The 22,899-nt window shown below is 37.4% G+C and overlaps 1 protein-coding gene across 2 annotated transcripts; it reads left to right on the top strand.

The window, feature by feature from the left end:
• Positions 1-16,504: 16,504 nt before the first annotated feature.
• On the top strand, positions 16,505-21,442 carry LOC140986213 (uncharacterized). Of its 2 annotated transcripts, none has more exons than XM_073454286.1 (2): positions 16,505-16,720; positions 19,329-21,442. In XM_073454286.1, the coding sequence occupies exon 2, from the start codon at positions 19,360-19,362 to the stop codon at positions 21,289-21,291; it is 1,932 nt and encodes a 643-aa protein (XP_073310387.1). In that variant the 5' UTR covers positions 16,505-16,720; positions 19,329-19,359; the 3' UTR covers positions 21,292-21,442. The 2 variants fall into 2 exon arrangements, with proteins under 2 accessions (XP_073310387.1, XP_073310388.1); XM_073454287.1 differs by having other exon boundaries at positions 16,553-16,720; positions 19,337-21,442.
• Positions 21,443-22,899: the final 1,457 nt, after the last annotated feature.

The raw sequence follows: 22,899 nt of genomic DNA, 5'->3' as shown, positions 1-22,899 counted from the left end.
ATCATACTTAACAGTGTCAGTAAGCAGCTCATTGACAATCATCTATCATGAGTAGCAGCTAGACACTGAAAACAAAGTTATCATTGACGTCCCTCTTATAAATACCAGTATGAGTTATCAGATTTAACAGTGTCATAAGCAGCTCATTGACAACTATATATCATGAGTAGCAGCTAGACACTGAAAACAATGTCATCATTGACGTCCCTCTTATAAATACCAGGTTTTATTGATATTTATTGAGAGATAGATCCTTGGCATAGAATTTCAATATATTCATCAAACACTTAATTGACTTGAGCGTGGGAGTGATCAGGTCGGAGAATCTTCCGATGTCCCCTAACGTTCTTTGTGTTCAAGTGTGCAGATTCACAGAGCCCGTGCATATCCTGCTCAAGCTCCAACATATTCAACAATAGAAACGAACCTGACCCGACCCGACATGATTGCCCACTGCACTCGGACCCAATTCGCCCGGTTGACATCATTTGCGTCGTCTGTAGGAAATCAGATCTAAGACGAAGATATGGTTTCTACTCGGAGATACAATTCCAGAATGGAGTCCTCAGACTCAGAGGTTCCCCAAGGAACATATTTAAAATATTTTGTTTAGGAAATGTTGTGAAAATATTGATCGAGTTCTCAAAAAATTCATAACTTAGTCGAAAATCGAATACCGTTAAAAATTACGACTCGGCGTATAAAATCATCTTAAAACTTCTTATTCTTAAAAATATCATATAGCATCAACCTTATTTAAAATAATTAAAAACAATTATTTTATAAAAATATTTTCTCTTTGTCAGCCATCGGTCTCCGTTCCTCGATCGCATCTCGAATAACCTTTAAAAATACCATTTTAATGCATTCGTGTAGAAAGTACATTTTATACATGCAACCATGTGCATCATATTCAAGTAATGCAATTAAAACTATTTAATTAGCTATTTTCCATTTCCCTTAAATGTGCATGCAGTTGAATTATGTCATCTTAATTTTGGACCTTACAATCCATCCCTCTCTTAAATAAATTTCGTCCTCGAAATTAGAACTTACCGCATAACTCCGGGTAGTGACTCCTCATGTCCCTCTCGGTCTCCCAAGTAGCTTTTTCCTCCGAGTGATTTAGCCACTTGACCTTGATAATTGGTATAACTTTGTTTCGGAGTTTTCTTTCTTGTCTACCCAGGATTTGTATGGGTCTTTCCTCATAAGTCATTTTTGGAGTCAATTCTACAGGTTGATGATTTAGTACATGTGAAGGGTTCGACATGTACTTTCACAGCATTGAGATATGGAACACATTGTGTACTCCGGATAGCATCAGTAGCAACGCCACTCTATAGGCTGGTATTCCAATCCTCTCCAAATTTCAAATGGACCTATGAATCTTGGGCTAAGTTTGCCTTTCTTGCCAAATCTCATAACACCCTTCATAGGTGCTATTTTCACAAATACGTGGTCACCTACTACAAACTTTAGTTCTCTTCGTCGCTTGCCGGCATAGCTCTTTTGTTGGCTTTGTGCGGTCTTCATTGTAATGTCCCGAAAATTTGAAGAGCTACGTGAATCACGTACATGCAAGTTACCAAATTCCTTATGTATTTTATTAAATTGTTTTAATGCATTAAATGCATTTTTATTGCATAAATATGATTTTAACTCATGGGTTATTAAAGTTTCATGTATTAGGGTGTTAAGTTGCAATTCACGATCGAACGAGTAACAGAAACCTGGAGATAATCAGGAAAAATATTTTTATTGAATAATTAATTTAACCGGTATGCAAAATTTAGCGAGTCGGAGGACTTTTAGGGGGCTTGGGCAATATTTTCAAAAACGTATCTAAACGAAATATTTTTTGAGAGAGTTATTGGACTTGATGGGTTTATTTTAATGCTTAATGGGCTCTAAATCCTTTTTAACCCTTTTAATTTTAATTAAGGGCTCGTTAGTACACATAATCTTGATTTAAAAACAGCATTAAGCAAACCCTAAACCAAAACTAACCTAGCAGCCATCCCCTCACCCTACCAACAGCAGCCTCCACTCATTTTTCAGTAGCAAGTCTCGAATCCTCCATAGTTTTCAAGAAAGCTTCTTCTCTGCTTCTACGGTGCTAGTCCTATGCGTGTATTTTCAAGTTTTTGAGCACAAAAACGTTAAGACACGTCATGTACCTCTTGTTCTCATCATTTACACCATGCATATACTGATATATATGTAATTGCATGAGAACTTCTTTGATTTATCATGTGGTGCCATATTTTAAAGGTTTGACATGAAATATGCATTTTCTTAAATCATATTCACGTTTCCTTTGTGTTTGATGCAATAGCTTCCATATCTAGGTTTTTAAAGGGCGTGTATGCTGCAACCTAAGGTGTCATGATGATGGAGTCTCGGGTTGTGCACGGTTTGTGGGATGGCCGAATGTTTCCCTTAGGCGGCTAGGGTTATGGGTTGGTTTTGTGAAAGAGTTTGGTAGGCTCGACCGAAGGAGGGCTGAACCAAGCCATGGTGCAGTCCAGGAGGGTCCAACCGAGGCCTAGGGGTGGTCCATACAAGGCTGGTCTCAGGTAGAAGGGAGATTTATAGGCTAGGAACCGATATGAGTCGAAGGTGGCTAGATTGAGAGCTTTCTTGATGGATTGAGGAGTGCACGTGCATGGGGTTGAGGGCCGTGCTTAGGTCAGTCCAGGAGGGTCCTAAGGTGGGCTACGAAGGGCTGGACCAAGGCTGGTCCTCAAGGGTTAGGTCTAAGCTTGATAAATCATGAGTTGGGTGCGAGTAGGGTTTGAGGATTAGCAAGAGCTGAAAAATTCCAACGAATTTCGAGTAGTGTTCGAGGATCATAAAGGGTCTGAATTAAGTGGTTTAGAGGCTGGTCATGTAGGTTTAAGTCGAAGTTTAAGTTGGGAAAAATTTGGTTAAGTTTCGGGTTGATTCGGGTTAAAACCGGGACCACTGACTAAGTTTTAAAACGAATCGATTAAGTTCTGATACGGGCTCGAGTTTACGTCTAAAAAATACTTTTAAATATGTTTGGAGATGTTTTAAGGAGTTTGGTAAGCTTCAGGTCGAATTTTCAAGCTCCGGGGTTAAAATAATCATTTTGGGTTTCCTGGGGCAAAATGGTCATTTTGAACTCAGGTCGAGTTTTTAGTCCTGGCAACGCCTTGAGCACAATTTCTCATGTTATATTTAAATGTTTATGTATCACGAACATGACTTTCATGCAATTATAAAAAATATGTTGCATTCTTGATTTTAAGTAAAATTACGTATATGCATGATTTTGATAAGTGATGAAAATGATGATGTTTTTGAAGGATGAGAGTTGGTTGTGACTGACGATATATGCATACGATGATGAACTGAACTCAATTAAAGTGAATGTATACGTATATGATGATTCTGATGAGACATGTTTTGACACGTTATGCTTCTATACGATATGTTAATGTTTATACTTTTATGATCATGAAATGTATGTTGAGTACAGTACTTTTCACTGTTGCATGTTATGTATATGTATTCGTTATAACGTTGCAGGTGTGTTGAGTCTTTAGACTCATTAGGTGTGAATGATGCAGGTGAGCATGATATTATGGAGACCGGAAGCACTGAAGACTGAGTAGCCGGAGCTGGGTGGTGCACTGGATAACCCGAGGACCTTGCATGCCTTCCGCATAATAGGTTTATGAGACGTGGGTTTAAAATATATGTATATGGGTCATGGATGATCATTGTTGTTTTATGCATTTTTATTTTTTACTACGTTGTCGATTTAGCAGGATTTGAAAGTGTACGCTTGGATTATTTTAAACAACATTCTAGGGTTTGAGGATGTTAAATTGTTTTTAACTACAGTATTTTTATCCAGAGGTTGGATGACCTTTTAAAAGCTTGATTAACTTATTTAAATGTTTTTGATGTGTGAGTATTTTCCGATTTCGCTTTAAAAAAAATTGTTCCAGTAGAATTTTAAAATGAGCAGACGTTTCAGTTGGTATCAGAGCAAGGGTCCTGTATATGGTTGTGCCACTGTCAGCTTCTGCAGCTCAGTCTTCAAGCCTTAAGTTTGTAAATTTAAAGGTTTTAAATTTTTTTAATGCTATCACTTGCATGTTTATATGATATATGTTTTACAGTACATGTTTAGCTGTTTATATGTTTTGGAGATTAAATGTTTTAAAAACTAGATTGGATTACATGTTGGTTACGTTTGGAATTGGACATGTCTAAGAATTTGGCTATTGGGTGTTCGGAAAGGTTGAAAATGATTTGACTATATTGATTTTTGGTTAGTAGTACTGATGTTCTACTTTTTGGATCATAAGTTAATCGTGAAAATTATGAATGCTTTTGGGACATGTAGATTTTCTAAAAAAATACTGATAGTCCGTGGTTACTAATTGAGTTAATTTTTGAGAATTTTATAAGCAATAATGAATCGAAGACTACGATAATCTTTAGAAGTATAAAAATATATAACTTGAGATTTTATGTATTGATGGAAATTTAAAATTTGGTTACGAGAAATGAATTTGGGATTAATAAGCTTAAAATTATTGAACTTTATGTTACGATGAACCTATAGAATGGAATTGGGAACGCCAAGAACTTGTGGGTAATTGTAGAATTTTTGTAATTAAGGACCAAGTGGATAATTTTCGAGGAAATTAAGAACTTATTTTTTAATTGTTAAGGAATTTGGGGACTAGTTTAGCAATATATGAGAATTGAATAGCTTAAATGATAGGAATTTTCGATGATTTAAGCTTGAAGGGATATTTAGAACTTTGATGTTACAAGGAATGGTAATCAATGGCATTGTAGGATGAATCCATATTGAGCTTAAAAATTTAAGCGTTAGTGAAATAATGCTGTGACAAATTAAGAATTTAGAGTGATAACAATTTAAGGTAAAGATGATCAATTAGTTAAGTTATAAGATTAGACATTAAGTTAACTTATTTGGGAACTTAAGTTTGATGTAGCATAAGTTTTAGTAATGATCTTAATAGTTAAGGTGATACCTTTGTTACTGATGAATTCTTTTTAGAAAGTGGTGTATGACTAATGGTTAGATTATTTGATAGAAGAAAGTAAGAAGTGAATTGGACACCATATTTTTAGGAATTTTTGAAAGTCATTAAGAAACTTGGGATTAAGTGGATATGTGTGTTGGAATTATGCTATCTAAGACTATTTGGGTTGGGTAAGTTTGAATTTCAAGTTTATGAAATAGGCGTTCATGTAGAAATTTTGGGTGAAATAAAAACAAAAGAGAATTAGTTGTGCTCAACATAGGTTACCAAAGAATAAATATTAAGATTTTTATCGAGTAGAAATCTAAAATCATGATATAGGGATTCTAGACTCTATGGGTCATAAGTGAAGTTGATTTTTTAGAGTTGGTCCATCATTAACAGGGGAGAACTTATTAAGTTTTATACGCTAGAATTAATTAAGCATTAAGGATACGTAAGAATGCGACATTTGTTGCAATGGGGAAGGTCCAAAGGTCTTAGGACTCAACTATATTGTAATTGGGAAGGAAATAGTTTAAGCATGTAATTGAGACTAGAAGGGCTTTATTATATAGGTAGAAGATCGATATTGTATATTTAGGTTTTATGGATTAACGTTACTCGAGGTTTAAGATTTGCAACAATTTAATATTTGAGATGTACTTGTAAATAATTAAGTTACGTAAGTTTGATGCCGTAAGATAAAGATTCGATTTAAGGATCTTAGGCTAATATTATTATGGAGTTGAGATAAGGATTAAATTTTACATGTATTACCGGGGATAGAAGTCGATAACTAAATTTTGGTAATAAGGTTTCTTAAGTCGAACTGCATAAATGGTAATGTAATAGGTTGATGAACATTATGGGTATTGTATAAGCAAAGTAAAGTGCGATAAGTTTGGACATCCATTTCTAGTATGAGGAATTGCGAGAAAGGTCAAATTCGAGGTCATAGTAGAATAAAACTAAGTCACGAATAGGTCGTTTTAAGTTGGGATTTCGCAAATGAGAATTTTGGTAGACAATTTAATTAGGATTGAGGAGATATAAGGAAAACTTAACACTTATTTTATCAGGGTGCGCAGCGAAATCTTGAATTATTGGGATACTAGAATTAAGAGTATAAATTTTTTATTATCGAGGATAAGCGCATTTCGGGGATGAAATTCAATTTAAAGGGGACAGATTGTGACGTCCCGAAAATTTGAAGGTCCACGTGAATTACATGCATGTAAGTTACCAAATTTCTTACGTATTTTATTAAATTGTTTTAATGCATTAAATGCATTTTTATTACGTAACTATGTGTTTTAACTCATGGGTTATTAAAGTTTCATGCATTAGGGTGTTAAGTTGCATTTCACGCTCGAACGATTAACGGAGACTCGGAGATAATCAGGAAAAATATTTTTATTGAATAATTAATTTTAGTTATTTAATTTAAGGTGTATTTAAAGGATAATTTCGAAAATGAGCCTTGGTTGGGTATTTTTACTCGTCGGGCCGTATTTTTAAACGGTACGCAAAATTTAGCGAGTCGGAGAACTTTTTGGGGGCTCGGGCAATATTTTCAAAAACGTACCTAAACAAAATATTTTTTGAGAGTGTTATTGGACTTGATGGGTTTATTTTAATGCTTAATGGGTTCAAAATCCTTTTTAACCCTTTTAATTTTAATTAAGGGCCCATTAGTGCATATAATCTTGATTTAAAAACACCATTAAGCAAACCCTAAACCTAAACTAACCCAGCAGTCGTCCCCTCACCATCCCAACAGCAATCTCCACTAATTTTTCAGCAGCAAGTCTCGAATACTCCATAGTTTTCGAGAAAGCTTCTTTCCCGCTTCTACGGTGCTAATCCTTTGCACGTATCTTCGAGTTTTTGAATACAAAAATGTTAAGGCACGCCATGTAATTTTACTCATCATCTACACCATTTATATGTTGATATATATGTAATTGAATGAGAACTTCTTTGATTTATCATGTAGTTCCATATTTGCAAAGGTTTGACATGAAATATGCATTTTCTTGACTCATATTCATGTTTCCTTTGTGTTTGATGCAAGGGCTGCCGTGTCTAGGTTTTTAAGGGGCGTGTATGCTGAAACCTAAGGTGTCATGATGATGGAGTCTCGGGTTGTGCACGGTTTGTGGGATGGCCGAATGTTTCCCTTAGGCGGCTAGGGTTATGGGTTGGTTTTGTTAAAGAGTTTGGTAGGCTTGACCGAAAGAGGGCTGAACCAAGCCATGGTGCGGTCTAGGAGGGTCCAACCGAGGCCTAAGGGAGGTCCATACAAAGCTGATCTCGGGTAGAAGGGAGATTTATAGGCTAGGAACCGATATGAGTCGAAGGTGGCTAGATCGAGAGCTTTCTTGATGGATTGAGGAGTGCGCGTGCATGGGGATGAGGGCTGTGCTTAGGTCTGTCCAGGAGGGTCATAAGGTGTGCTACGAAGGGTTGGACCAAGGCTGGTCCTCGAGGGTTAGGTCTAAGCTTGATAAATCATGAGCTGGGTGCGACTAGGGTTTGAGGATTAGCAAGAGCTGAAAAATTCCAACGACTTTCGAGCACTGTTCGAGGGTCATAAAAGGTCTGGATTAAGTGGTTTAGAGGCTGGTCATGTAGGTTTAAGTAACAGTTTAAGTTGAGAAAAATTTTGTTAAGTTTCCAGTTGATTCGATTTAAAACCGGGATCTCGGACCAAGTTTTAAACGAATCGATTAAGTTCAGATACAGGCTCGAGTTTACATCTAAGAAATACTTTTAAATATGTTTGGAGGTGTTTTAAAGAGTTTGGTAAGCTTCGGATCGAATTTTCGAGGTTCAGGGGTAAAATGGTCATCTTTGGTTTCCAGGGGCAAAATGGTCATTTTGCACCAGGTCGAGTTTTTTTAGTCTTGGCAACGCCCTGAGCACAATTTCTCATGTTATATTTAAATGTTTATGTATCATGAACATGACTTTTTTATGAAATTATAAAAAAATATGTTGCATGCTTGATTTTAAGGTAAATTACGTATATGCATGATTTTGATAAGTGATGAAAATGATGATGTTTTTGAAGGATGAGAGTTGGTTGTGACTGAAGATATATGTATACGATGATGATGAGGCCAAGGCTCAGTGGATAGGCAATACTGTCGCTGATGTCTCTGCCGTCGAGAACCACGGTTATACGTAGATGGATCCATCGAATAGAGCTGATACGATAGAACTGACACGATTAGAGCTGATACGAAAGTCACAACTAATGAACTAATAATGTATATGATGATTATGATGAGACATGTCTTGACACGTTATGCTTCTATACGATATGTTTACGTTTATGCTTTTAAGATCATGAAATGTACGTTGAGTACAGTACTTTTCAATGTTGCATGTTATGTATATATATTCGTTATAACGTTACTGGTGTGTTGAGTCTTTAGACTCACTAGATGTGAATGATGTAGGTGAGCATGATGTTATGGAGACTGGAGGCGCTGAAGACTGAGTAGGCGGAGCTGGGTGGTTCACTGGATAACCTGAAGAGCTTTCATTCCTTCTGCGTAATATGTTTATGAGACGTGAGTTTAAAATATATGTATATGCGTCATGGATGATCATTGTTTGTTTTATGCATTTTTATCTTTTATTACGTTGTCGATTTTGCATGATTTGAAAGAGTACGCTTGGATTCTTTTAAACAACATTCTAGGATTTGAGGATGTTAAATTGTTTTTAACTGCTGTGTTTTTTTCCAGAGGTGGTTTTTTAAAAGATTGATTAAATTATTTAAATGTTTTTGATGTGTGAGTATTTTTCGCCTTAGCTTTAAAAAAAATTATTCCAGTAGACTTTTAAAATGAGCAGACGTTTCATTCATCATCTCTCGGGCTTTTACTACTAGCTCTGTTATTTGCTTGATCAAGTCCGGACCAAATTCTCCTCTTTCACCAACCTCGTCCCAATGTGTGGGTGATCTACACTTCCTCATATATAGTGCCTCATAAAGAGTCATTCCTATTGATGATTGATAGCTATTATTGTAGGTAAACTACACTGGTGGCAACTTCGGTTCCCAACTTCCTTGAAAATCAATGACACAAGCTCGAAGTAGATCCTCCAAAATTTGAATAACTCTTTCGGACTGACCATCAGTTTGAGGATAGAATGTTGTATTGAATAATAATTTAGTCCTCATCACTGCATGCAGACTCTTCCAGAAAGATGATGTAAATCTCGGATCTCTGTCAGAAACAATAAATACGAGAATCTCATGCAGACGAACTATCTCTCGAATATACAAATCGGCATATTGTGTTATGGTGAATGTCGTCTTGATAGGTAGAAAATGCGTTGTTTCATAAGACGATCCACTATCACCCATATAGCATTAAAACCCTTGATAGTCCTCTGTAATCCCACAACGAAATCCATAGTAATAATTTCCCATTTTCACTCGGGAATAAAAAGTGGTTAAGCTTCCCTGCTGGCCTCTGATGCTCGGCTTTAACTTGTTGATATGTCAAACACTCGGTCACAAAACGCAGGATGTCTCGTTTCATAACCGGCCACAATTATAATTTCAAGACCTTTGTACATCTTCGTGCTTCCAGGATGAATGGAATATGGCGTGTCATGAGCTTCCTTCATAATGACCTCCCTCAAAGAGTCGCCCCTAGGAACCCATAGTTGATCTCGATAATGAACAATACCATCCACCTCAGAATACAGCTTCCGGTCCTTGGCTTCATCTCTCACTCTCCACTTTTGCAATTGCTCATCAGTTGACTGTCCCTCACGGATTCTATCTCTCAAAGTCGACTGTACTGTCATGGTGAAGAGATTAGGGGCCTCGCCCCTAGCATATACTGTAAGCTCAAATCGCTGAATCTCGGACTGCAGTGGTCTTTGAAGTGATAATTGACTAATAATTGTTGTCTTTCAACTCAATGCATCTGCTACTACATTATCTTTTCTTGGATGGTAGCTAATCTCACAGTCGTAGTATTTCACCAACTCTAACCACCTTTGTTGCCTCATATTCATCTCTTTTTATATGAAGAAGTATTTCAAACTTTTATGGTCGGTGAAAATCTTACACTTATCTCCATACAAATAAGGTCTCCAAATCTTTAATGCAAATACCACTGCGGCGAGCTCAAGATCATGTGTAGGGTAATTTTTCTCATGTATCTTCAACTGTCTCGACGCATAGGCTATAACTCGGTCATTTTGTATCAGAAATGCACTTAAACCAAGTTTCGAGGCCTAAGTATAAAGAACATATTCTCCTTGCTCCGATGGCATTGATAGCACTGTCGTTGAAATCAAAGCTTGCATCAACTTGTCAAAACCTTATTGGCACTCGGATCCCCATAAAAACTTTGCATTCTTCTTTGTCAAGGCGGTCATGGGTACCGCAATATATTAGAATCCTTAAATAAACTTTCGGTAATAGTCAACTAGTCCCAAGAAACTTCAGATCTCAGTTACGCTCTTCGGTACTGGCCACTCTTTCACTACCTCCACTTTACTCGGATCAACCCCAACTCCATCGCTAGAAATGATGTGGCCTAAGAACGCCACTCTCTCGAGCCAAAACTCGCACTTGCTGAACTTAGCAAACAATTTTATATCTTGCAACAATTGTAGAGTCGTCCTCAAGTGCTGACTATGTTCCTTCCTACACTTCGAATAAATCAAGATATCGTCAATGAAGACTATAACAAATTGATCTAGATACAGCTGAATTACGCGATTCATGAGATCCATAAAGATCGTTGGCGCATTGGTCAACCCAAATGGCATGACCATAAACTCGTAGTGCCCATATCGATTCCTAAAAGCCGTCTTATGAACATCCGACTCCTTCACTTTCAATTGATGGTATCCCGAACGAAGAACAATCTTCGAGAATATCGATGCTCCTTACATTTGATCAAATAAATCTTCAATTCTCGGTAAATGATATTTAATTTGTTCTTGATGGTAACTCTATTCAGCTCTCGATAATCAATACAAAGTCACATACTACCATCCTTCTACTTCAAAAACAATACTGGTGCGCCCCACGGAGAGCAAATATGAAACCCTTGTCCAGCAATTCTTGAATTTGATCTTTTAGTTCTTTCTTTTCAGCAGGTGCTAGACGATAGGGTGCTTTAGAAATGGGTACAGTGCCTGGCATCAACTCAATAGCGAATTCCACATCTCGATCCTGTGGAATACCAAAGACGTCCTCAGAAAAGATGCTAGGAAAGTCTCTGACGATATCAACATCCTTTAGCTTCTGACTGACATGTGCATGTGTGGTAGTACCACATGTTAGAAAAGCTTGGCATCCTCGTCTCATAAGCTTCCTCACGCACATACAAGAGATAATATGCGGCATTTGCTTGTTTCTCCCCGCCTCAAAGACAAAAGATTTCCCGCTAGGCAGTCAGATAGACACCGTCCTCTGTGGAAAATCTATCGAAGCTCCATTCACTAATAACCAATCCATGCTAAGTATAATGTCGAATTCAGGCATATGGAGTATGATGAGATATGCCCGAACCAGATCTATTTGCAAACGAAGCTCCAGATTCTTTATGATGTTAGTATTGACCATTTGATCACCAAAAAGAATAGAAACTTTGAAACCCAATCCCATGTCCTCAGGTATAATATTTAGTCGCTTGACGAAAGTATCGGATATGAAAGAGTGTGTTGCTCCCGAATCCAGCAATGCATAGGTAGCTACACCTAGAATGGATATCCTTCCTGCGACGAAAACACCTTTAAATATATTCATGTTGAAGCATAATGAATTTCTATCATTATTTTCCCAAATTTTTCAAAAATTAACTGTTTGGACCAAATAATTTCTTGAAAAAATTACATTTCAACCCTTCAAAGTTTCGAAATACCCATTGTAGTCCCCAAGATTTTTGAAAATTTGCGATTTTGGCCCCTTAAATTTCAGAAATTGCGCTTTTGGTCCTTATATTTTTGGAATTTGCGTTTTTGGTCCTTAAATTTTTGAAAATTTGCATTATAGCCCCAAAAATTTCGGAAATCAGAATTCAGTCCCGAAATTTCATTTAATTTCAATTTAGCCCTTTAAGTTTTGATTAATTGCTATTTAGTCCCTCAAAGTTCTCGAATATATCAGTCAGGCCCAAGGTTTTGGTTATTCTCAATTTTAAGCCTTAAAACTTTTATTTGGAATTAAATATCTCACTTACATACTTAAGGCTCATAATTCAATTCCACTTTTTATGGTTTCCATTGTCATGTCTTAATTACAACTTAGGTAGAGCATGCAACCTATTTTCCACTAGGTTTTTCTTGATCCCAAATCAATTCCCATAATCAATTTAACCTTTCATGCAATAAAATAACTAGGTTACCGTTGATGAGGGTCATGTCTGGCTCCTCCTCAGCTTGCTCAGCATGCATCACCTAAGCTTTGCCCACAGTGGATCCTCTCTTCTTCGGGCAATCGACAGCTTTATGTCCCTCTTCCTTGCATATGAAGCACCTATAAGATCCCCACATGCACTTAAAATAATGCAAGCGATTGCATTCTTTGCATAAAGGCTTCTCTTCAGGCTTTGGTGTTCCAGGTGGTTGTGGCTTTTGCTGTCCCGGCTTCTTCCATTGTCCTTGGAGCTTTTGCTGCTCTTGTGCTTTCGGTGGCCTCGTAAATGGCCTCTTGCCTGGCTGTGAGCGCTGCTGGTGCTGCTGCCTCTTGCGCTGTATTACAAAGTCAATATCTTTCAAGGCTTGCTCAGCTTGGAATGCACTAGGGGTGGCAGCTGCAAAATCCGTCGGTCGCATCATCATCACATCACGGCGTATGGTAGGTCGAAGGCCATCCATAAAGTACCTAAGTTTCTCGGCAGCATCTCTAGCAATAAGGGGTACAAAGTGACAACCCCTATCAAATCTGGCAGCATCTCTAGCAATAAGGGGTACAAAGTGACAACCCCTATCAAATCTTCTAACAAACTCAGCCACAGTAGTGTTTCCTTGACGGAGAGTCATGAATTCCCTCTTCAATCGTCCTCGGACGTCAGCAGTAAAGTACTTCTCATAGAAAATATTCTTGAATTGCTCAAGTAAGTGTGGCAAGATTGATACCATGTTCAGCTCCTTCCCACCAAAAAAAGCATCATCTCGAAGCATATAAGTGGAACATCTAACATGGTCACGTCTCCCATATTCAGATAGCGGAAGTTCACCTCAAGTGCTCGAATCCAACCCTCAGCAACAAACGGGTCGGTGGTGCCAGAAAATTCCTTCGAACCTAGCCTCCGAAACTGATTATAGATGTCGTGCTGTGGCCTTGGAGCCTGCTGAAACTGCTGCTCAAAGAAGCGCGCTATGCCCTCCAGTGCACGAATAGTAGTATTCCCATTACGAGGTGGGGGTGCATTCACTTGATGACCTTCAGTATTCTTGGCTTGCCTATCAGTACTAGGTGCGCTTCTAGGAGGCATTATATCTGAACGTTTTCCGAATTCCAACGTAACCAACATGCATTTAAATCTAAGTTTTCTAATCATGCAGCATATACTATTCCCTTTTTTGAGCGACTTTAAGCATAAATAACATTTAATCTCAAAAGCTATTACACATGTAAAGTAAACATGTAATCCATGTAATCATGTAGATATCATCATAAAAATCGTGTAAAGATATTAAACTTATAGATTTGAGGCTTGACGATTGAGCTTCCCGACACTGACGGTGGCTCAATCCTTTACAAGAACATTGCTCTGATACCAACTGAAACGTCCACTACTCGTTTTTCTTAAAAAGTACTAAATTTTTTTTTCTATTAACTCGGCGTAATACATCTATACATAAATATATATTTTTAATATAAACCTTGCACCATTTTAAAAATAAAACAACCAACTATATTTGAAAATCCAAAGGAAAATAATTCGAAACATAAAATCGTCAATCGTTTACCCAACCTAACTTAGCAATATTTTAAAAATAAATCTAACTCTAACATCCTCTCAAAACCACTCAAAAGCATCATAAAAATCTTTAACATAAACTTAAATCATAAACTTAAATTAAATGCGGAAAACTAGCACTGGTCCTCGGGTTGTGTGTACCTTCAGTCCAGTAAGATCAACCATCAAGTCCCTCAACAACATCAACATCATGATCATCTGCATCGATCATACTTAGTGAGTCTATTGACTCAGCAAACCATAACCATAATAGCAAGTAATACATATACATTCACAAGCAACAGTGAAAATCTTTTTACTTGAAATAAGTTTTCATGAGCATGCATAAACTTACACATTTTCCTTTCATCATATGCATTTTCCTTTTAATCGTATACGTATATGTTTTCCTTTTCGTTGAATTCAGATCGTTAATTGTGACTTTCGTATTAGCTGAAGGTCGATGGATTACCATAGTACTGGGCGGCGAGAACATCAGCGACGCTCTCACCCGTCAACTGAGCCTTGACCTTACATATCATCATAATCACTGTATCATCGTATTAGTCACAATTACTTCACTTCCTTCAAATTTTCATATTTTCATCACTTTATAAAAATTAAAGCATGCATAAATCATTTTTTGTTTTAAACCAAGCATGCAACATATATTTTAGCATTAACGTTTCATCATAAATTTTCATAAACATTTAAAATAAGCATATTATCATTATTTAAAGCATTCAGGGCGCTGCCAAGACCTTTACTATTTTTCAGGTGTAAAATGACCGTTTTACCCCTAGACATAAAATTTCTCCATTTTGACTTTTTCTTACTTTCGTTGACACTAGACCATCCCAAATAATTATTTAAGCTTAAATTAAATTTCTTATATTTTTATTTAGCTTAAATTCATGGCTTTCGATTTAATTTCATAATTATTAATTCATAGAGCGTTTTAATCTTGAATTAATTCATACTTTAATATTAAATTTCCAAATTTTAAACATAGACTTTTATTACCTAAATTACTCTTGTGAGCCATGAGCCACCGCCGTGGACCCACGGTTCAAGCCCTAAGCTTTTAAACCAAAAATTCGAACCCTAACAAGAATCCTCGAGCCATCTCACCATTTAGTCGAGCCACACCCGTGCCACCTTGAGCCAACCCCTGACCAGCCCACCTAGGAACCCTCCTGGACCCACTGGACTCAACCTAACATGCCGCAGCCCCCTGCATGATGCAACAAGAGCCGCGCGGTGCCTTCAACTTTGCACCTAAGACTCCTACCGCCCTAGGACTCCTCGCCCGAGCCACCACCCTCGAGACCCTCACTGGACCTCTCTTAGACCTAGCCTGGCCCCCTGGCCGAGCCATGAAACCCTCGTGCACAGCTGCTGCTCTCGGCTTGCATGGGAGGAACCCTATCACGCAAGGACTCCTTCCTAGACGATGTCCTCACAGCTAACCACGTCCAGCCCGAGCCTTGGTCAAGCCCTGGTCGAGTCACACGCTATGGTTCTTTCTAGCCGATACCCTAATGAACCAACATGTAATTTTTCGTTCTTGCTTGGCTCGCCAATGTCCAGCCTTTGTGCAGCCTCGTCTAAGCTCTTAATCCCTTAGAAATTCATCCTTTTTTATTGTCCTAGGATGGCAGCCCCTTTATGCGACATATACATGAGTTTTGAATCACAAATCATGAATTGTAGACATGCCATAACATAAAAACGAAAATAATTGTAAGGCAAACGTAATTCAAAACAATATTATGGTGTGAAAGATGTTTGAAAGAAAGATTAAGGCGTTCCTTTGCATAGTTTACGCACGACCAATAAGTTGAGATGCAAAGAACGACGACCAACGGAGGACCCTTGCTGATTTTTTTTCTCCTCAACTCCACGATTATCTTCTCAAGGTGATGTGTGTGCCGTGTTGTTGCTGCTAGGAGAGTTCTAGTGCATGTAAGGTGTGTGAGCCGTGAGTTGTAAGGGGTTTTGGGTAGAGTTTAGACTTTAAATAATAATCAAACCAAGTGATGGGAGCTTGGGCCCATTAACATGAAATATTAGGCCCATTAAGCCCAATAGTATATATTTAAAATATTTTGTTTAGGAAAGGTAGAGAAAATATTGGCCGTGTTCTCAAAAAGTTCATAATTTAGTCGAAAATCGAATGCCGTTAAAAATTACGACTCGGTGTATAAAATCATCTTAAAACTCCGTATTCTTAAAAATATCATATATCATCAACCTTATTTAAAATCATCGAAAACAATTATTTAATAAAAATATTTTATCTTTTTCAGCCTTCGGTCTCCGTTCCTCGATCGCAGTTTTTGCATGCAGTTGAATTACGTCATTTTATTTTTGGACCTTACAGTTAGTATAGTAGTATACATATATAAATACATATTGATATAAATACATATTGTCGCTTGATATTGATACCATAAACTATTTCTCATTTTCTATATTCATAATTTTTTTATTTTAAAATGAAAATGTACAAACCGGATGAATGTAAAATGGGAAAAAAAAACCCTAATCCGGTCTGTTGAGTTTCCTTTATCAGCCTCGCATTGCCTGTCACTCGCCTTTTTCTTTCAATATCCTTTAATACGCACATTTCGCTGTACAACTCTCCTCGTTGATTTTCGCCAAAACAAATCCTCCGTTCTTCCACAACGATCGTGCACTCCTCGCTGGATTTCTCTATCGATCGATTCGTTTCAGGTGACGCCCCCACACTTAGCTATCTAATTTTGTGATCGATCGGGAAAGGTTAGGGTTGAGAATGGAATGTATCCATTTCATGTTTTTTTCATTTAAATTTTAAGAATTGATCCTAGTTAATGGGCGTTCGATTGAAAGAATATAGTGCTTTTTCCTTGCGCTCGGCTATTGATTGCTGTCTGGTAATTTATACATCAATTATTTATTGGATTGACTAATCTGTGACGTGGATTGACCTTTGTGTACCTGGGTTTGGCATGCGTTTGTTCGGTTGGAATCAAATTAATTTGATTGGATTTGAACATGCATTGAATTTGACGTGTTTATCAGTGGATGATAGTTTTTTTTATGGTGTTCGGTGAAATTTGATGTGTTTTCTGGCTTTTTAAGGAATATTGATTTGAATTTAGTTTTTTTGTATAGGGGCGGGTCTTTATTTTCATTTTCGATGTGGACCTCTCCTCGGAATTAATAGTTGTCATAATTTTTTACATATGGATTAAGTCAGAGGTTTGATGCTCTTTCACAGCATGACTTGGGAGCATGGAGATTGTGGGAGCAGATTTATATCCTTCTCATGAGATAAATATTTTAACCAAGATGAATAAGGTGGGGTGAAGAGAAAATTAAGAATGTGGTTTTTAAGTATGATAGTTAGTGAGTTGTAAACGCAACATAAAATCAATGTTGAGTTATTAAACCAAAGGATGTTTTGTTAGATGATGTTGATAAAGATACCGTTAGTAATCTCTTTTGGAATTACTATGATCTAGTATCAGAAAAACAATAATTCTCTCTGTAGAATGGTGTAATGAGCTCGAAAATCTTGATACAACAAAACTGGTCTTATTAGCAAAACCATTTTCTATTATCGACTTTTGATGTATTTGCATCCATGTGGTGGATATTATAAGAACATTCAAGATTCGTTTTGATTTATTTTCATTCAAGCAATGATAGTTACGGAGATAGATCATGATGCGGGATTTCTAATGAGTATTTTAATGGACAAAAATATTTGAAGTAAGACATTTTGGACATGCATGTTATGCATGAAGCTATGAAAGTCAGTGCTGGGGAATCGTTCAGGACTATTTGGAGAAAGCCTACAAAAGATTGTTAAGATGAGTTTTTTGAAATTTGCGTTGAAATCAAGAAATATGTGGATATTCAAATTTCTATTTAATTTATAGTATAGAAAAATTGTTTGTAAAAACTGCCCAGGTATCACATAAATTGATGAAATGTGTATTTTTGGATTAATTAGGTATGTTCAAAGTTAAATGATTAACTTAAATTGTGAATATGTTCTTTATCTTCTTTTTCTCTTAGTTTCTTAAAATTCGTTACAACACCAGACCAAGTGAAAGCATTTGGATGCATAATGAACCATAAAACATTTTTACATAAAAGAGTTTTGTTAGGCCATAGGTTAACTTTGGTCCTGAATCTAGACGAATAGATAGTTTAATTGAGATTGAAGGTCGAGAAGTACCAGAGTATGAAGCTTTTCTCTATTTAGGATCTACTGGTGATATCAAAGAGGATACAAACCATAGGATTAAAGCAGAGTGGATGAAATGGAGGATACATGAGGAGTCTCATGCGAAGGAAGGATGTCTGCGAGATTTAAAGGAAAATGTTATACGACTATTGTTCGACCAGCTATGCTTTATGGCTCGGACTGTTGGTACACTACAAGACTACATGTGCATAAGATGTCGGTAACAAAGATGCGTATATTAAGATGGAAGTGTGGCAAAACGCGCAAGGATATAATTAAGAATGAAAAGATATGAGCTATCTAGGTATAGCCTCCATAGAGGATAAGATTAGGGAGAGACGTCTTATATGGTTTGGGCATGTGATGAGGAAAGAGACCAAACACGACCTCAATCCAACCAACATATGTTAGATTGACATGTTAATGGAAGGAATAGAAGGAGGGGTAAACCATTGAAAATTTGGATAAAGGTGGTTAATGAGAATATCTTGTGAGAAAATTGCTTAATTTGGTGAAATAATATCTATGTATCCAACCCCACAAATAGTGGGAATGTTCCATAAATATGATGATGATGATGATGATGATGATGATGAGAGTTTTGTTAGGCCAAATTAGGCTATTGTGATTGCAAAATAGGCTTACTAAGTTGTTTAATGCTGTAGGTTAAAGTTGAATTCTTTTTTCTTAAGTAATAATAATTTCGTTGTTAGCAAAAATAAGTTTCAAAGCCCTCCAAGGCACAGCAAGGTGTATGACACCTCTTTAATGGCAAGGCACAAGCATCTGATAAGGCATGCACGTTGGCTTCACCTTTTTCATTTTCTGTCTTCTTTCCATAAAAGTATATTCTCTTGTCTCTGACATTTTTGTTTCATGTTTTGCTGAAGTTACGCATAAGATATTAAAATTTATGAAATATGTTGAAGGTATTTCTTTACTTTGAGTTTTGACTGATAACGTGTATTTTGCAAAATGAAAATTGATTTTTATTTTCTGCCACTTTTTGAAATATGCATGATTTTTTACAAAATATGTAATTGGGTGCTGAGATTATAATCTTGTCTGTTGATGGCTCATGGCTGATGCAACACTTATCTCTAGTGTGGCAGAATTAGAACTCGAAGTTGAGGTCATGTCTCCAGCATCGAAATCCAAGTCTAAAGACAAAAAGGCTGGGAAGGAACCTCCTAAGGGTTCTTCTAAGCCGTTGGGTCATGTTAACCCCAGTGGCGGGATATCTGCAACTAGATACAATCCTCTTTTGGGAACATTCCAAACATTTGAGACAATGCTAGGGACTTCTGCCAGTCCGTTTCATGTGAATGGTCGTTTCCGAAACATAGATGATATGGATGATCATATTGGGAATTCATTTGGGGCTGGCACCGAGTATGATTCTGTTTCCAATAATGGCAGCTGGTCTGGTGAGTCAGAAGACCATAAAGAAAAAGCACCTCAACCTGCAACTCGCCAGGAGTCAGTACCTGGAGCTGAAAACGACAAAAGAGAAAAAATACGCCAGAAGAATGAAAAAAAACATCAGCGTCAGAAAGAGAGACGAGCTCAAGAACTGCATGAACGTTGCAGTGGATATCTTATGTCGAGAAAGCTAGAAGCACTTTCTCAGCAGCTTGTTGCCATGGGTTTCTCTCAAGAACGGGCGACAATGGCTCTTATACTGAATGAAGGTAGAGTAGAGGAATCTGTAGCTTGGCTTTTTGAAGGAGGTGATGAAGAAAAGCACAGGGAACATAATTTGGACGGTGGGGGTAACTTGAAAATTGACATATCAGAAGAGCTTGCTCGTATTTCGGACATGGAAATAAGGTACAAGGCGTCCAAGCAGGAGGTTGAAAGAGCTGTCGTTTCCTCTGAGGGTGACCTTGATATGGCTGAAGAAACATTAAAAACGCAGAAGCAGGAGCCTCCAGCTACCTCTCCCAAGCCTGAAGCGATGGGTGATTCGCCTACTGTAGCCAATGGTAAGGTACCTATGACTCTTGTACAAAATGCAGTAAGAGTGCAAGTGAGACCAACTTCATCTGGCATACAACAAAGGGATGAAAAGGATTTCAACTACACCAAAGTTGCAGTAGGAGCAGTCACGTCAGTCGATCCTGGAAAAAGTACTCAGCCATTGAAAATACCACCGAACTTGGAGTGGGCTAAACCGCAGCACATTGCTGTCCCATCAGATAAAAGGTGGGCTACTGCAGGATCTAATCCTTCTGTCTCCTATTCATTAGCATCATCATTACAGGCTTCACTTCCTCCAGCTAAGTCGGAAACCCGTTATTTGGCTGTTGGAAATGAATTAAAGAATTTGCAGCTTGGATCAGTTATAGAGCCGGTCATTATGATGCAACGACCCCAGTCCATTAATCTGAAGCAGGCTCCAATCTCCAGTGTTAGCTCATCTCCTCCGAGTACAGCTACGGGTTGGTATCCCAAGAGTGTCGAAACAGGGAAGGCTATTGGGTTAGTGCCACCTGTTGCTATCACCAGAAGCCTGAGCTCCAACGATGGTAGTTCAAATCTGTCGTACAACCCACTCCATTACCCATCACAGCAGCAATTTATGCTGGGCAGTAGCTCAATGGATTCTCAAGGGATATCAAGGAGCAATGGCTGGTGGAGCAGAGGAGGGGCTTCACCAACAATTGTTCCCGCCTCGTCCCTCGGACTCTTCTCTGGGCTTGGCATCAATGGTTCGTCTGGTTCTCCATCCTCAGTGGACTGGACAACTGGAAGCTCAATACCCCAATTTGATTACTCTAACATAGACTGGAGTTTGGATCGTGGGTTATTATCGTCTTCAAGGCCGAACGGGTTATGGACTGCTCCAAACTATGCCATACAAAACAGTGCTCGTAAATATGATTCGTTTCCTTGTAGTGTGGGTCTCAGCCTGCCCAACGAGAATGGTACATCACATTCGGGGTTGCAGGAGAGGGTATCTTCCTCTGAACCAAACAATGGCGGCTCTCGGGAGTGGGCATCTCCTTTTGAAGAGAGAGATATTTTTAGTTTACCCCGACAGTTTGTTTCTTCCCCTTCTCATTAAGTTGAATGTGGAGGAGTTTGATGAATAAAGAAGAAAGAAAGACTAAAAACGTGTTTTCAATTTGGTGTTTGTGTGCATTTCATCTCGCTGATGTTGCTTAATAGTCAGTCCTAGTGGAAAAAGTTTTTGAAGTTCACTTATTTTACTTTTATGTTTCTTTCCAAATTTGCGACATCCTAGTCTCGTTATAATCATACATATTTGCATGAAACAGAAAATCAAATTTTTAGTATGATATTAATGAGAGTATAAAATTTTAATTCCAACGAGCTGGTGATAAACCTGGCTTCTGCATTCATGGCATGGTTGTCAAAGAACAGAAAACATAAAATATTCATAAGAACATAAATGCCACAAGATTTCATATATTTGGAAGATAGTTGTTATCCACACTATGAAACAAAAGATCCATGTAGCAGATTTCAGCTAGTTTATGTCAACTTTCCATTAGAAAAGTGAACTTTGAATTTGCCAAGTTGACATTATTCGAGTGGTTCTTTGTAGTTGACAAATCGACTAACGATTTACCTGATAAGAAGATATTCTTGTACTCGTCACCATACACAAACTGTGTTGCAAAACAAATGGGATGCTAGTGCAGTGAAAACTTTGCATCTAAAGACAGGAATCATGAATTTTCAGATGGCAATAACTTACTGAGATATACCTCCCAGACATAAAAACAGCAACATATTTTCCTCGACCAGCTGTGATTATGCGCTGTTTTACTCTTTTTAGTGATGGAAGTAAATCAAAATCCGGAGGTTCTGCAGCAATGTCACCATCAGATGTCAAAGACCAAAAGAGAATGAAGCATAATACCCAATTTTATGATGAAACTTTTGTCCAGAACGTTTTAAATGACGTTGGTCATTACAGACACTTCTAATCTATTAATAGAAAGAAAAAGGGGAGTTGAAAGCCGTGGCAAAATCAAATATTTATTCAGAGGATGTTTCAGGTTATTCTGGCAATGCAAAACACATTTTTTTTAATAAAAAGAATCACCTAATATTTTTTTAAAAGAAATATCAGTTAAGGGGACAACTGCATTTACTCTCTTTCCAAGTGGTTGTAACTTACATTGGAGCTCGACTAAACATGGGATGGCAATACTTTGAGAAAAAATAAGATGGAAATATAAAAAGTTATTGAATTCATACCAAGATCATCGACACAAATATCCTAAGATATCCTATTTAAGGTTGTAAACGAACCGAATATTAACAAAAATTTAAGGTTCGAACTTGGCTCGAATTAAGTATATTGAGTTCGAACTTGATTCAAAGCTCGAAATTTCTTATTTTTTTACGAGTTTGGCTAGGAAGGAAGTTCGAGTTCGGCTCAAAATTTTCGAACCTGTTCGTGACTTATTCGACGTATTGTTCGGATAATAAGGTTCGAGAATGAAAGTTCGAAATCTCGAAACATCTGAAAGCTCAATATGTATATATAATTAATATTATATTAATAAAATATTGATGTTTGTGAGCTCACGCGAACTATCGAATAAAATAATTTGGCCTCGAATTCGACTCGAAAAAAGTTCGAACAGGTTTGAGTTCAACTCGAGTTCTATAAATTTGAATACGAATAAAATATTTATCG

The sequence above is a fragment of the Primulina huaijiensis genome, chromosome 10 (assembly GCF_012295235.1).
Source record: "Primulina huaijiensis isolate GDHJ02 chromosome 10, ASM1229523v2, whole genome shotgun sequence".
Taxonomy (NCBI): Eukaryota; Viridiplantae; Streptophyta; class Magnoliopsida; order Lamiales; family Gesneriaceae; genus Primulina; species Primulina huaijiensis.
The sequence above is the reverse complement of the archived record's forward strand: the minus strand, read 5'-3'. Positions and strand labels throughout refer to the sequence as shown.

What these genes read in the sequence shown, in the direction of transcription:
- LOC140986213 (XM_073454286.1), top strand. Translation starts at nt 19,360, where the DNA reads ATGTCTCCAGCATCGAAATCCAAGTCTAAAGACAAAAAGGCTGGGAAG.